This window comes from Lindgomyces ingoldianus (genome assembly GCF_010093535.1).
Source record: "Lindgomyces ingoldianus strain ATCC 200398 unplaced genomic scaffold BDR25scaffold_9, whole genome shotgun sequence".
Taxonomy (NCBI): Eukaryota; Fungi; Ascomycota; class Dothideomycetes; order Pleosporales; family Lindgomycetaceae; genus Lindgomyces; species Lindgomyces ingoldianus.
In genome coordinates, this window is record NW_022985170.1 from 806102 (window position 1) to 820897 (window position 14796).

At 50.5% G+C, this 14796-nt stretch overlaps 3 protein-coding genes across 3 annotated transcripts; all 3 read right to left on the reverse strand.

The window, feature by feature from the left end:
- Positions 1-1620: 1620 nt before the first annotated feature.
- Positions 1621-5026, reverse strand: BDR25DRAFT_387467 (uncharacterized protein; the record flags this gene model as incomplete). Its single annotated transcript, XM_033698061.1, has 5 exons — positions 1621-1655; positions 1834-2500; positions 2534-2615; positions 2652-4784; positions 4935-5026. 5 exons carry the CDS (start codon positions 5024-5026, stop codon positions 1621-1623), a joined length of 3009 nt encoding a protein of 1002 aa, XP_033550156.1.
- A 1028-nt stretch (positions 5027-6054) lies between these two features.
- BDR25DRAFT_130751 (glycine dehydrogenase) lies at positions 6055-9702 on the reverse strand. The gene is made up of 2 exons (XM_033683837.1): positions 6325-9702; positions 6055-6245 (listed from the first exon to the last, which is right to left on the reverse strand). Exons 1-2 carry the CDS (start codon positions 9428-9430, stop codon positions 6157-6159), a joined length of 3195 nt encoding a protein of 1064 aa, XP_033550157.1. The 5' UTR covers positions 9431-9702; the 3' UTR covers positions 6055-6156.
- Positions 9703-9974: 272 nt separating this feature from the next.
- Positions 9975-14661, reverse strand: BDR25DRAFT_218391 (patatin-like serine hydrolase; the record flags this gene model as incomplete). Its single annotated transcript, XM_033684931.1, has 3 exons — positions 9975-10659; positions 10707-14336; positions 14384-14661. 3 exons carry the CDS (start codon positions 14659-14661, stop codon positions 9975-9977), a joined length of 4593 nt encoding a protein of 1530 aa, XP_033550158.1.
- Between the last annotated feature and the right edge of the window lie 135 nt (positions 14662-14796).

A 14796-nucleotide genomic window follows, 5' to 3' on the forward strand; every position in this document is an offset into this window, starting at 1 on the left:
GTGACGTTACTGCAGTAAGTAGGTGCTTGCATTCATAGCTGCTTGTTTAAGTTTGGTTAGAGAATTGCAAGTATGGCACAGCAAAAACCGCAAAACACACTAGATCATGCTACACAAAGTGCGGCGGCAATGCTAGAGAGAACAATAGAGAATCGGTAAAGACGGGAATACAAAAGCACCTTCTGTCAGTAGCTTTACTAGCATCTCTCCACGTCTCTAAAAACACCTCGAGGTTACTGTCTTAAGAAAGAGGCACATTAACATTAGGTCTGCACTCTATAATAGAGCACTTGAAAGTCTACTCTTCCTGCTATATCTAATGCAGAAGGAGAGAGAGAGAGATAGAAACTAAAATTAAGACAATATACTTCTCCTTTCAACAATACTAATATCTTTTCAAGGGTCCAAGAACACTATTGCGTCTCTGTCAGTATGCACTATAAACCTTTCACCGCAAATCAGGCTTTAGATGAGTCAGTTTGTAGAACCGCGAAATTGTCGCCCATAGCCTAACGCCTGCGCAGAGAAAATGCCCGGCAGAGTGATCAGTTTCCTTAGGTCTAGTATAAAGCTACTATACGAAATTCCTAATAGATCCCCAAAATACTCTTTCCCTACCATCCCCTCATCTTTACCTTAACCAAAGGTATACGACCTGGTAGACGGACACATCGCGTTAAGAAACGCGGCTGGCGTGGAGGTGCGGCGAAATCTAGAGGAGCGAGAGCTTCTGTTTGAGGGGCGGCTGGGAGAGAGCGCGGCCTGGTCTAGAGTACTGGCGTTGTTAGACTGGGCCGAACGCCTAGATTGTGACGGTAGGGTAGTCCGGAAACCCAGTGTAAGCCAGCTCTCATTCTCGGTAACGTCTTCAGTGGCAAAAGCTGCGTGTTGCAGATTCTGCGCGGGACGGTAAGCCAGGGTGAACCGACACGAAGACGACATAGTGAGGAGCACAGAGGAGACAGGGCAATTCAAGTTCAGGTGGTGAGTTTGAAGTCTTGACGCTGTGAGAAAGTTAGTGCAGATGAAGGAAAGGTTTTGAGGGGGCGGTGATATTTAGACCTAGAGGCCGCCACTACCGGGGCCTCCACATGGCTGTTATCGTAGAAATAGTAGCGCGGCATGGAGTTATGGTGTACAATATAGAGGTAGCAGAGGGAGGTGAAGGAGTTGGAGACCTTCTAGAAGAGTTTTTGAAATAGCTAGAGTAGAGCATGGGATTGTTGCGTATGGGTAGGAAACCCACAAGATTACAAACATTGTCAAAACCTTTGTAGGGAATTACTTCGAATAAAACCCTAATAGGAGGCAATGCAAGGAAGAAAGCAGCAATACTAAAATGAATTATTCTGGTAGTGTATCGTTAGCATTACTAGAGTACTCTGCCTAATTTAGAAGAGCATCATGGGCCCCACTACGTTCTTGTTATGAGCAGAAAGGATTGCGGGAACTGTGTAATATTACACTATACATATATCACGAAAGCTATCTTATTGTCCTACACTACAGTGCTCAGAATAGGGAAGTAAATGCGGTTGCATATGCTCAGCACCCTACCAGCCCCATCGAACCCCTTTCCAATTGGATAGGAACATCACGGCATCTTGCTAGATTTTGATCTCAATAAATAGGATACCCTTTTATATCCAAAAGCCCTACAATGACAGTGCAGCACCACTAGTCCACTCCCAGCCCAAACAATATCTACAAAGAAAGAAAAGCATCGTGCCCTCTAGCCATCCCCTCACACTCATACCCCTCACAGCCCCCAATCCCTCCTCCATTCTGTCCTACCCTGTCTTTTCTCCACCTCCCTCATCCGCAAATTCCCACTACCCTCCCTAACAACACTCCACTCGGCAACCGTCGCACCAGGCGCTTCCTTCGATCCATTATTCTGATTCCCCTGGACCAACAAATGCGCAAATTTGCCGCTCCAGACTGGGGCGTCCAACACAATATTCGTCTGATTGCCTATATACGGTTCGATAACAAACGCATGTTCCGGAATATATGGTTGTGAGAGTGCGACTTTCTGGGACCACGTCACATTCACCACTTCACTGGGATCCGCCATAAGGTCGGAGATGTGGAAGCTCAGGCCTGAGGAATTTGAGAAAAAGACTGAGAATGCGTTCGGAGGTGTGGTACCCCAGTCTAACCGGACTTCTTTGATGGGGTAGTAAGGTGGTCCGACGTCGACGGAGAGGATGGCGGTCTCGGCTTGAGAGGCAGGTTGCCATTTTGTAGATGTCGCGCCGTCGATAGCGGCAAGTGGGAATTGGCCTGGGATGTATTGGGAGCTGGATGTGACGCGCTGTTTACATTGGAGGATGTTGCCAGCGACTGTGTCGGTCTGACCAATTAACCGGTTCTCGACAACTAGAGGCTTTTCGCCTAAGGAGAATTTCCCCGGTCGTGTACCTAAGGTGACCGGGATCGGTTGCGTGGAAAAGGTCTTGTTTGCGGTTGGTAGAGTGAATTCTTCTGCGGGAAGACGCTCGAGGGTAGTGTGCGTGGTGTTAGACGTTACATTTATACCATGGCCTTGCCAATAGATGTTTCGATAATTGAGGTACGGAATTTGCGGAGGAAGAGAGGGATCGATATCGAGTCTATCAATGAAGAGACGGAGACCCAAGTATCCAAACACAGCAACACGATTTGCGCCTCCCATGCCAGTGAGGAAGGGAAACGCAGGATGTGTTCCTCCATTAACCTCGTACGTATCGAAGATCTGTTCAGAAAATTGGAACCAAGGCTCTCGAGCATATGGCTGGCTACCGTATAGGTCGTACGAGTAACTTGAGCAGCCAGAAGGTGAAATCTCATTGGCGACAATGCTGAACACACCATAGGTCATACCTGGACCGTTGGTGGACTGCTTAGCAGCGTAATAGTCGAGATCTCCTAAACTATACGGGCTCTCATAGTCCAAAAGATCGTCAATGAGGATGACATCTGCCTGCTTCACTGAGATAGAACCATTCATCGTGCTGTATTCAAGGATAATTTGCGCTTCCTCGTTGACGGGGAGACGTATCTTCTCTGCCTTCTCTGCCCAGGACTCGTTCACCGGTTCTCCAAACCATCGGTTGAGCGCATTAGCCCGATTGAGATGATTTTGGATGAGGGCGGTTGTGAAGCCAGCGTTGTCTACATTGTTGGCATATTCGTCGGGATCGGTGGCATTAGTGAGGACATAGAATCCAGAGCTTTCGTTGAACGTTAAAAGTTCGCTGAAGAAGTGCGCTATGGAGTTGTGAATAGGAAGCAGCTTCTCCTTGAAATACGCTCCATCTCCGGACACCGCGTACTGGTTGTAAAACGAGAGGCCGATGTCTCCGTTGATGTGGTACTCGTAGTCGAAACATGGCCCAGTGCCTGTGCAGTTGCCAAATCGGCCGCTGGTCCAAGGGTATACAGCCCCACCAGCACTAAACTTGCCAGTCCGATTTTGCGAAGAAGCAAAAGCCCCATTTACATTCTCTTGGGCCTGTGTATATTTCTCAACCCGGTATTTTACGATTTGATTCGTGGCGTTTGGGTGGGAGACTTGCAAGCCAGGCGCCATCCAGACTTCAGCATCCCAAAAAATGAGTCCGGCATAGCAATCAGATCCTAAACCGCAAACAGGAATGCTGTAAATATCGAGACGAGCATTATTCCCAGCTGCCGCGACGGCGTTGGGTCCGATAGTGTTTTGGAGGATGTAGAAGGGGTTGGTTACTGCAGTGATTTGCTTCTCCAAAATATTCGCAATATTGGGAAGGGAACCGTTTGGAAGATAGTAGCTGTCGACTGAATTCTGCGGCAGAATGGTGTTCCATTCCTGGATGTGTGTGTGTAGGAGCTTCACAAAGCCATTCGACGCCCCTGTACTTGAAGCATTGCTGGCGACACCCTTTGGATCCACGAACGCATCGGATGAAGCTATTCCAATGTATTTCTCCACCTCAGCAGTCTGGCCAGCAACTAGACTGAGCCTGACGGACTGTGCGATTGAAGATTGATTGCGTCCAAAACGCCCGTCGGGAACGTGAGCCCGAGTCTCCAAATCGACACACTCGTTCCCCTTGAGTGTAGAGTAGATATAGCCTGTGACATTGCTAATGCCACTAGGCCTCACCGCCGACCAAATAGTTGGAGTATCCGTCTCGTATCCCTTATCAGCGAACTCGCTCCTGACGGCACAATCTCCCTCCAGCACATCATAAACCGTGACTTCCATATCCCGGCTCGTTGTAAGCTTGAGCTGGACCACAGCCTGGTTGACGTAGAGCTTGTGGAGAAATACGCTGTATTCAATCCTGATATCGCCCTCGCCTCCGGGTTTCCATGTGTAGCTCCAGCTGAGAACCGCAGCACCGACATCGAGGGTCGACGAGAAACCTTCTAGTTCGTCGGGATTGACTGAAGCATTTAGAATCGCGCCATTCGCCTCCACCACCAGTCCCGCCCAGTGTGGAATGCCAGCGATTGTGCTTTCACCGCCGAACTGGTATAGCCAGGGATAGTTGGATCCGTTTGTCCGGGGCTGTTCGTTGTAGAACCCGGCAATCGTCGCAAAGGTTTGTCGTCGGTTGAAGAGCGGCCAGCCATTGATTCCATCGTCATTTACCGGAGTGTCGACTTCGAAAAAGGGGCCAGTGGCCGCAAGATTGATTCCCAAATAACCATTCGATAGGGACAATCGATTTTGGTAGTGTCCTTGAAACAATTTCTGCGTAGTGAGGTGCCAATTGTCATCATCCCAAGAAACGCCTTGAAATCGAGTTTCGTAACTAATAGCCAATACACCAGTGACCCAAAGGAATAAAGAGTATATCCATATTTTACGCTCCATGTTTAGTGACGGTTTTAGGGATAGGGTGTCCAGAGGGCTAGCTAGGGGGTTGGTTGGCCGGAGAACCTCAGTTTTGAGGTGTAGATACGAGCGTACCTTGTCGTTGCCTGATCTTTGTAGAATTTGAAAGAACGCCCTAAGCATGCAATCGTCAACGGCTACACTAAAAGGAAAGAGCATAATGCTGGCACAACTAGCATAATGCTGGAACAACTAGCATAATCTCCCGACCAGTAAACATGAGCAGGGAGGTCCTAAATAGCCATGCACATACATACCTTCTTAGAGATTCCAAGAAACGACCTTGGTCATGTACAAACCATCCACGTCTCGTCAGCCAGGCCTCTTCGACACTCTCAAATTAAGCCAGAAGTTCTCAGCAGAAAGCAAGACAAAGACAGATGAACATGCAGATCTACCAACTTCCTCTATACATCGCGACGAACCAGGAACCTTATGTATGTAGAAGCCCAGGACCACGCTCCACAAATCAGGATCCATCATCCAACTGTCGATCCCCAAGGCCGGGAACCCGTCATCTGTCTTTACCCCGCTAGTCAACTGGTTTGTCAATCATTCTGCTCGCATTCCCTGCTTCCGCACCCCGGTACTTGTGTAGCTGTAGGTCCTTTGTTTTGCTGCTATTATCTCTCCACGGTGATGTTCTGCAGTGACATCAATGGCACGCCTAGCGGCGAAGTTTTTCGAAAGTTGCTTGTTTGAACGGGCGTTTGAGCCTCCCCCGCAAAATGGCGTTGGTTGGCGTTTCCAAGGCTCCTTCCTGATTGGTAAGGTGCATGCGCGCCGCCTACGGACGCCAAGCCGGCATCGGTGACCTCATTTCTCTGCTCCGTGACTTGGCTCAAAATGTGGCCGACCAATTGACCTCCCTGGTACGGGACCGTCCATCGAATGGCACCACCTGTCGTATCACGTATCACCACGGAACCCGAGTTTACATGCAGGTCTTCATTCAAAATACGAGACATTGGTGTTACCCCAACGTGCATGCTTACAGTACTCTCCATTAATTCCCGCACTTTGCTTGCATCCTACTGTTTCCCTCATCGTGTTGAATCTCGTGAGAAAAATGGAAATCTATGCTAATATCATCCGCCTATATAGATCGGTTATGTCCAGAAAACCCCTCCCATGTGCTTGCTTGCTTGTTGAATTAAATCCGACCTACTCTCACCTAGAAACTCCCTCGCTGGCTGGCTTGCTGTTGAAAAGAAATGCCAAACGCCTAATGCTGCCGTTGCCACTTTTGGGCTGCTCAAGTTGCTTTGCCCACCCACGTAGAGAATAAATTATGTGGAGGTGGGAGCAGCTTCACCTGTCAAGTCCTCAAGACTCTCGACAGGTGCACAAGTACAGAAGAGATTCGTATCGCCGTAAGCTGGACAAAGATTAGTTTGCCATCTATGGGCAGCAGCATGCACGCAATGAGCGAGCTCAAGAGAGGAATGAGTACTAACCATCATCTAATCTTGTGACCGAGGGCCAGAACTTCTTCTCCTTGAGATACGGCAACGGATACGCCGCCTTCTCTCGACTATACGGACGATCCCACCCCCCAACTATCAAATCCTTTTGTGAATGCGGCGCCATCTTCAACACGTTTCCTTCCTTCGGTTGCTCACCCTTCTCCACCGCCTCGATCTCTTTCCGGATTGATATCAGCGCATCACAGAAACGATCGAGCTCCTCCTTACTCTCCGACTCAGTAGGTTCAATCATAAGCGTGTTGGCGACAGGCCATGACATCGTGGGGGCATGAAATCCGTAGTCCTGGAGGCGCTTGGCAACGTCAATAGCTTCGATGCCAGCCGTCTCTTTGAATCTTCGGACATCGAGAATGAATTCGTGGGCGCAGCGGCCATTTTCATTAGTGTAGAGTATGGGGTAGTGCGGTCGGAGGCGGGAGAGGATATAGTTGGCGTTTAGGAGGCCGACTTTGGTGGCTTGTGTTAGTCCGACTGAGCCCATCATCTTGATATATGCCCAGCTGATAGGCAGCAGGCTTGCGCTTCCCCACGGAGCCCCGCTGATAGGGGGAATTGCGTTTTGACCTCCCACGTTAGCATACAGGTGACCTGGTAAGAAAGGGGCAAGATGCTCTTTCACTCCAATGGGTCCGACACCAGGCCCGCCTCCTCCGTGTGGTATGCAGAATGTTTTATGCAGGTTGAGGTGACATACATCGGCTCCAATCTCCCCTGGAGAGCAAAGCCCAATCTGTGCGTTCATGTTCGCTCCATCCATGTACACTTGGCCTCCGTGTTGGTGGATGAGCTCGCACACTTCCTTAATCTTAGGCTCGAATATGCCAAAGGTACTGGGGTAGGTGATCATGATGGCACTGAGCTCTTCACTGTGTCTTTTGCACTTGGCTTTCAGGTCCTCAATGTCTAAGTTTCCGGTAGCCGTGTCGCATTTGATGGGAACAACCCGCATTCCAGCCATAGCTGCACTTGCCGGATTGGTTCCGTGGGCTGAAACCGGTATCAAGCAGATATCTCGCTTCTTCTCTGACTGCTGTTCCTGGTACTTTCGAATTACTCGTAATCCAGCGAACTCGCCTTGGGCGCCAGAGTTAGGTTGCACTGAGACTGAGTGGAAGCCAGTTATGCTTGCTAAATCTTCCTCTAATTGTTGTATAAGCATCGTGTACCCTTTGGCTTTGCTAGCCGGCGTAAATGGGTGCATTTCCGACACTGCAGCCAAGGACAGTGGCGCCATCTCCGTTGTGGCGTTCAATTTCATTGTGCAAGATCCTAGCGGTATCATCGAATGAACGAGTGAGAGGTCTTTGGATTGCAGATGGTGAATGTATCGTAAGAGTTCAGTTTCGGAATGGTGGGAATTAAAGACCGGATGGGTGAGAAACGGGCTCGATCTTCTAAACGGAACAGGGGGAGGTTTTAGTTCCACTAGCAGTTGATCCAAAATTTTAGAGCTTCCCTTCCACCCAAAGGCTTCTAGGAGAAGGCGTGCTTCACGGGTGGTCGTAGTTTCGTCAACTGTAATGCCGATATGATTTTGGTCGAATTGTCGTACTTGTATTGAATATGTTTCCATTCTTTGAAGCAATTCCACCGTCTTGTCGCTGGTGTTGACCACAATCGTATCGAAATTGACAGGTGCATTGTCTAGTCGCCCCCGTTGGCCAGTTCGATATCCCAATTGAATAATAGCGTCTTGAATGTGCCTAGCCTTGGCAATGACGCTTCTTGCAATATTTGTGAGGCCATTTGGACCGTGATAAATGGCATAGAATGCACTCATGTTTGCCAGTAAAGCCTGGGCTGTACAAATGTTGCTCGTCGCCTTCTCGCGGCGAATATGTTGCTCTCGAGTCTGTAGTGCGAGCCTTGCTGCGGGATCTCCAAGTCGATCTTTGGAGAGACCAATCAGCCGCCCGGGAATCTTCCGCTTGTATTGTTCGGTACACGCAAAGAAGGCAGCGTGCGGCCCACCGTAACCCATAGGCACGCCAAAGCGTTGGGAACTCCCAAAAGCGACATCGGCGCCAAACTCACCAGGCGGAGTTAGAACGGTCAGAGCTAGAAGATCTGTAGCTACACTCAAACTCGCACCGTGCTTATGCACTTTCTCGGATAAGCCACGGAAGTCTTCCACTCCTCCTTCGGTGTCAGGATATTGGACTAAGACGCCAACCAGATCGTCACCAAGTTCCTCAACTCTTTTGCAACCATCCGCCAAAACGTCATCGACTTCAATCGTGATACCAAATCCTTCGGCGCGCGAGTGGAGAACAGCAATTGTATGGGGGTGGCACATGTTAGACACAAGATATGTCTTGTTTGTGCGCTTCTGTCGAGAAAGAGGCAATGCACCGAGGGAGAGTGTCATAGCTTCGGCCGCAGCGGTGGGCTCGTCGAGAACTGAGGCATTTGCGATTGGGAGTGACGTTAGGTCGGATACCATGGTCTGAAAGTTGAGCAGGGACTCCAGTCTGCCTTGGCTTATTTCTGGCTGGTATGGCGTATAGCTCGTGTACCATGCTGGATTCTCCAGCACATTTCTCTGAATTACGGCAGGGACGTGTGTGCCATAGTACCCGCAACCCATAAAATTTATATTCTTGTGGTTGTTTTCCATCATTCTACCGACGGCGAAGTTAAGCTTGCTTTCAGGCACACCATGCTCTGAGAAATGAGGCGGGAAACTGCGGACCGTGGACTGGATTTTAAGCGGCTTGGACGAGAGAATGTTCGGTGGAATGACCTGTTTCACAAAATCATCTAGAGTCTTGACTGGAGGGTCAAGCACTTTGAGCATTTGCTCTACTGAAGCCGCAGACGGGCCAATATGACGGCGCGGGAAAGTGTCAAGGGGTTCGTACGCCTTAATAGGCTCGTTTGGGTTCGGCTCGACTTCCAGGACATCATTTGCGGAGGTGGAGTAAAATGCTCGCCTTGAGAACAGTGGGAGGAGACCACGTGAGACAGGAAAGTTCTGGAGCCGTCTCAGTTGGTGTGAACGAGGCAATTGGCTAAGCTGAGTAGAACGAATGGCCCGTCCGGCAGAGCTGGCCGCTCTGAGCCATGTGCTCTGCATTTTTTGACGCTCTTATATGTCAATGGGGCACACAGAGCAGCCCTGACGGGCCGAGTATCGTCTTTTTGGCGGCCAGTATCGCTGTGAGCAGCAGTGGGGTGAGTGATGTGGACAGGAATTTATTCGATAATGGCTTATGTCGGCAATTGCCACTTGCGGAATTCAAGAGGAATTGCGAGCTTGTCGGTATCAAGGATGTGGATGAGGGCCAACTAGAATGTAAAACAAACAATTGGAAAAGAGGTAGCTTGGGGGAACTGAGGTTTTTGGAGGTGGTGTGCGCAAAGACACGAGTCACAGTGAAGAACTGGGGAGGTTTCCCTCTCGCCGCCATTCGCGAACCGTGAATTTCCGAACTTTTGTAGCTCGGCGCGTTGATAAGCTCGGAGCACGGGCCATACGGCGAGTTGGAGCGTTTGATGATGAAATGGATTAGCTCCGCCCGCCCGCCAATCATGCCCCGCCACCAACAGCCACATTCACCATCGTCGTTCCACATTATGTAACGGGTCCTGAACGCCCAGCAACGGCTTCAATTCAGAATCTATATGCTCGCCCGTCGCGGCGCCATGGTGCGCCTGAGGTTCTTCTCCTTCTCTGTTTCTTCCGTAACTGGGAGCACTCCTTGCTCCCTCAGCTGACCAAGAAACTCCCGGCCGTACTCATAGCCGACCTGGTAGATTTCCTCGAACTTTGCAAAGTCAAGCGTGCCGTAGGGGTCAATGGGCGGACGCATATATCTGCATCCGGGCGTGTTCTTGGCCCGCTCAAGAGCATCGTAGCTGGACACATATGCGAGCCGCGACTGAATTTCAGAGAGCGTTGGTGGGTTGGTATAGGATGAAAAGGGGTTCCAACGATTGAGGATCGCCCAGAAACCCGAAAGGGAGTCGCCGAATGACTGCGGTGTGGTGTCGTCAAGGCTCCCTACGTCGACTGCGAAGATTACGTCTGCACCCAGGCTTTTCATGTGGGCGACCGTGAGATTGTCAATGTATCCTCCGTCTAAGAGCATGCTCCCATTGTCGCAGAGAGGTGGAAGCAGACCAGCAAGAGACATGGACGCTCGCACGTACCTCCAAACGTAGCCGCTAGTGTGGATTTCTGACCGGCTTCTGCTGATGTTAGTTGTGTTACAGTAAAATTCGAGCCAAAAGTCCTCCATCTGCGAATTCCCGAATGTCTTGAAGATGCCTCGATTGAATTCGTGGCCAGTGGTATATGATGCGCTACAAAAGTTAGCTTTGTGTATTAGAAACAAGATTGATAAACTTACGAGGGATATGTGAGGTCAAGAGCAAATCTCCACATGCTTCCCATGCGACCAGCGAACTTCTTAGCCCTTCCGTACATTGGCACGACATCTGCATCCCAGGCATAGAGTGCGCCAATAAACGCTCCAATAGACGTCCCGCCCACTATATCAATAGGAATTCCCGCTTCCTCGAGGGCACGGATGATGCCAATCTGTGAAATGCCTCGAGCGCCTCCTCCTCCGAGAACAAGTCCTACCGACTTGCCACAAAGACGCCTCGCCAGTCGGTGAAAGTCTCCTTTGAATGGCGTTTCTGCAGAGTAGAGGGGTGTTTGTCGGACCTTCCTTGAGGTATATTTTTGGATCTCAGCTTGCAACACCTGTACTCGTTGCTTGAGGGCGCTCCCAAAACGACGTCCAGCCGGATGGACAGGTTCGGGGGTCGTGCGGAAAGACATCTGAATGTGGTGGTGGCTACCATTTACCCAAGGGCGATTCCGCAACCATTGTCGAGTTAGGCCAGGCTGGCAGAATCTTTCCGAGTGCAGAATGACAAGCTCTTTACGGGCTGTGGTTTTGGTGGTCAGAAGGAACCGCTCATACTCTCCAATGTTAGGTGAGCCTTCTGCTAGCCCCACTAAAAGAATGCAGTCGGCTTGACTAATGCAAGTCTGTGTCCACGGTGACTTGACTGTCGTATCAGCAACGTAGAGTACTAAGCCATATTTCTCCTCTAGGTCGGCTAGATACTGTGATAATTTAAGCTTTCCCATACGATTGAATGCGTGCCGCCCCAGATGGTTTAGAATAGCGGCTTGGTTCAGAGACACCACACTGTTGGGCGTTCCGATCTGATTCAATGCATTCATCAGCCGACCCGCGAATTCTACTACTGGAATCCCAGCCGTAACCGGAAGAATAGCGACAGTGCGAAGGTTCACCGTAGAAGACACATTGCTGCGGGTTGCTTTTGAGCTTCGTTCCTTAGTTTGTTTGTGGAGGGGATCGTCAGTCAATGCTCTCATGCGGGAAGCAATAATCTTCGATATCTTAATAGTAATACCAGGATGCTCTAATGCGAGACTGTTGAAGAGCGTCTTTGGAAATTTGGCAAGTTCCGTATCTCGGATGGCATGGAGAGAACCAGGACGAGCGGATTCAGTAAGGACTTCGAGTTCGCCAACGCTGTCCCCTTGACCATATTCACCGATGACTTTCATCCCATTATTTTCACCATCTCGAATCGCACGTAAACGACCATTAAGGACAATGTATATCGCATCGCTCTCATCTCCCTGGTTGTAAATGATTTGTCCAGCGTTCACTTGGACCCACTCTAAAGCGAAGTCGATGTGCAAAATGAGGCGGGGGAGGAGTGTCGTCAGCCGCTTTGCCATCGTCAGAAGCACGACCGGATATCGATCAACTATCCTTTCGATGGAGGCCCTGGGCAAGAATCCAACGTAGACGTCGGTCTTTGCAGTAACATCAATGAAAGATCTGTAGGAGGAAACGGTACCCAAATATCCAGCAAGACCGCCAGGCTTTGTTAGGAATAGACTCTTCCTGGACCTTTTCTTTTTCCCGCCATCCGCAGCACGTCCCATCGAAGAGTTTGTCATTGTCCGCTTCAGTGGGCCACCGAAGAGCTCCGACTCAGCCATACCAGGTGTAGCTGGGAGAGTGCCAAGTACATTCGGCGCTTGTTGGTCTTCCTCCACAGGCACACTAACATCGAGGAATCCATCGATAACGTAATAAAGCCCGGGATTCCTCTCCCCTTGCTCGACGAGGACGGCGCCCTTAGGGAAGAAAACAATCTCGACGTCGTTGACTATCTCTTCAAGAATGTTATGATGGCCGCTCACACTGAGATTTGAGAGACCAGATGCTGAGACTATTGACTCAGTATCTCCATCACGCGACGCTTCATATGGATCGATAAAGCCAAAGGCATTAGTAAATATCGCCTTTTGGCGTTTTGCGTCAAAAGAGACCAGGCGTGGAGATTGCTCAACCGACACTGGCTTCGTAACGGGGTTCTCCATGTTCGTCAACCCAATCGCCTTGAACATGCAGTCAAGTACGGACTCTCGAAAGATGGTCGCTTCATCTACAGATTCTTGGCGATGGAGAGCTGCTGGACGCCCTAGTGGAGAAGCAAAGGGATTTGGAGAACCAGAATCGAGAAGAGTCCGGGAGTCGCGACGGTTCTCTTGTTGATAAGGCTGGGAGAAGCTGTATCGTCCTTGCCGGCTGCCTGCTCGAGATATATGGGTATTTATCAACAAGTCCCCTGCACTGACCCGCTCATTGTGGTCGGTACGTTCACTGTGGGTACGTTCTGGAGAGGCCATCCGAACCAGCGTCTCGGTACTCGCATCCATGGAAGTACCACGTGCGGCTGCGAGCCGAGCATGTGCGGCTGCCCCTTTCCGAAGGGAGGCACTAGATCTCCGGCGGCGTCCTGCCCCTGGATTATGTAACGCAATACCCTTCATACCTTCTTCAGGCCCAATGCGCTCTCTTTCCTTGGTGAATTTTTCCTTCAGCCTCTCCAAGGCCGAGTCACGCAGGAAGCCAGGTAAGTCATACGTTGTGTACTTGTTCATCAATTTTTCCGTACGGAGAACCTCACTCGTAAGGCCAAGGTAAGCATGGCCAGTCGCAAGAGTGACTCGTTGTAGTCGGGTTAGAATAACCTGAACAATGTGGGCTGTAGCTTTTGGGTACACACGAGTCAAGCGACGGAAGGCAGTGGCTGGAATGATAGCGATAGTTGTATCGACGGTAGCTCTTGCAACAATATCTGGATGAGCAGATTTGGGCTTCCTTGATCTGGACCGGGGCTTTCGCGGCTGTGGCGGTTTGGGACTATCTGTAACGCCATTGATGTCCAACGTTAGGGGCGGTACACTCGGGAGTCGGCCTCCAGCAGTAGGGCTAGCCAGGTTGGAAGCCCGTCGGTCTCGCAAGCCATTTGGGGGCGGGGTTTGGGGTGTTTGCGTTGGACTTGCTGGGGTCGAGTCTTCCAAACCATAGTTGCCTGTTCGCACCACAGTTTGTTTTGACGATCTCCTATGACCTTGGTGGGTGCTAGATGCTCTTGAAGTGTCTTCTTCATCTTCATGGCGGAGTTTAACATCCTCCGTAAATAGCGAGAGAATTGAGAATAGCGAAGACATCGGGGCTCCATTCTTCACCTCGGTGAGCAGCTGGTAGCCCTGGCTATGACCGTGACGCCCACCGTCGTCCCCAGAGGAACTCCTTGAATTGCCTTCGTCATCTGAATCAGGACCGTCTCGGTTCGACTTGACGAAAATTTGGACCATTCCGTCCACAACCAAGCAGAAGCCCTTCTCTTCCTCCAGCAGCAGCGTCTCTCCGGCAATCAACTTCCGCGTTTGCATGGTCCGTGTAAGCTCGTGGAAGACCGGACGTTCCAGATATCCAAACACCTTAATGGCGCTCAAGAACTCGTCCAGATAATTGGAAAGCCCGCGCTTAGAGTCCCCTTCTTGCGTGTCGGGAAAGACCTCGACCTGGGGCTCATCGCGCGGGGGATCGGGGGGCAAGCGGGTGTACATAGTCATGAAGCGGTATCTCACGAGGTAGCTGGTTGTGGAGACGAACAGGATGATAATTAACATTCTACAGCCGTCAGAATGAGTGCTGCAAGCCGCAGCTATAGCTCTTACAAGGTGGTGAAGTTCATAGTGAACGTCAGGCTCATGGAAAAGAGGGTGAAGAGCCATGTGGGCAGCGTGATGGTGGTAAAAGTTATGGCCCAGTAAAGAAGCCCAGGAATAACACGCAAAATGGCGAGCATGACGCGAGCGAGAAGCCAGAAGGTGGACGGGGAGGATAGCTCAGCGGCGTTCAAAGCCGAAACTGGGCCTTCTACAGCACCAGATGACCTCGCTATTGCAACGGAGGTGGTGCCGGCCAATGGAGCAACCACGTTGAGGGTTGCCATGGCGCAAGAGAGGCGGATGTTGATGAAAGCAACGTGCTCACGCGCAGCTCAAGGCGGACCCTCCTCCAGATAGCCCAAGGTGTGCGAAGAGAGAAAGAGGGAGCCGACTCGCATGGTGTGAGTGTTGTGTGTTGC

Coding starts and splice junctions, on each gene's coding strand:
- BDR25DRAFT_130751 (XM_033683837.1), bottom strand. CDS start 9,430: ATGCAGAGCACATGGCTCAGAGCGGCCAGCTCTGCCGGACGGGCCATT. Junction 6,246..6,324: donor GGTCACAAGATTAGATGATG/GTTAGTACTCAT, acceptor ATCTTTGTCCAG/CTTACGGCGATACGAATCTC.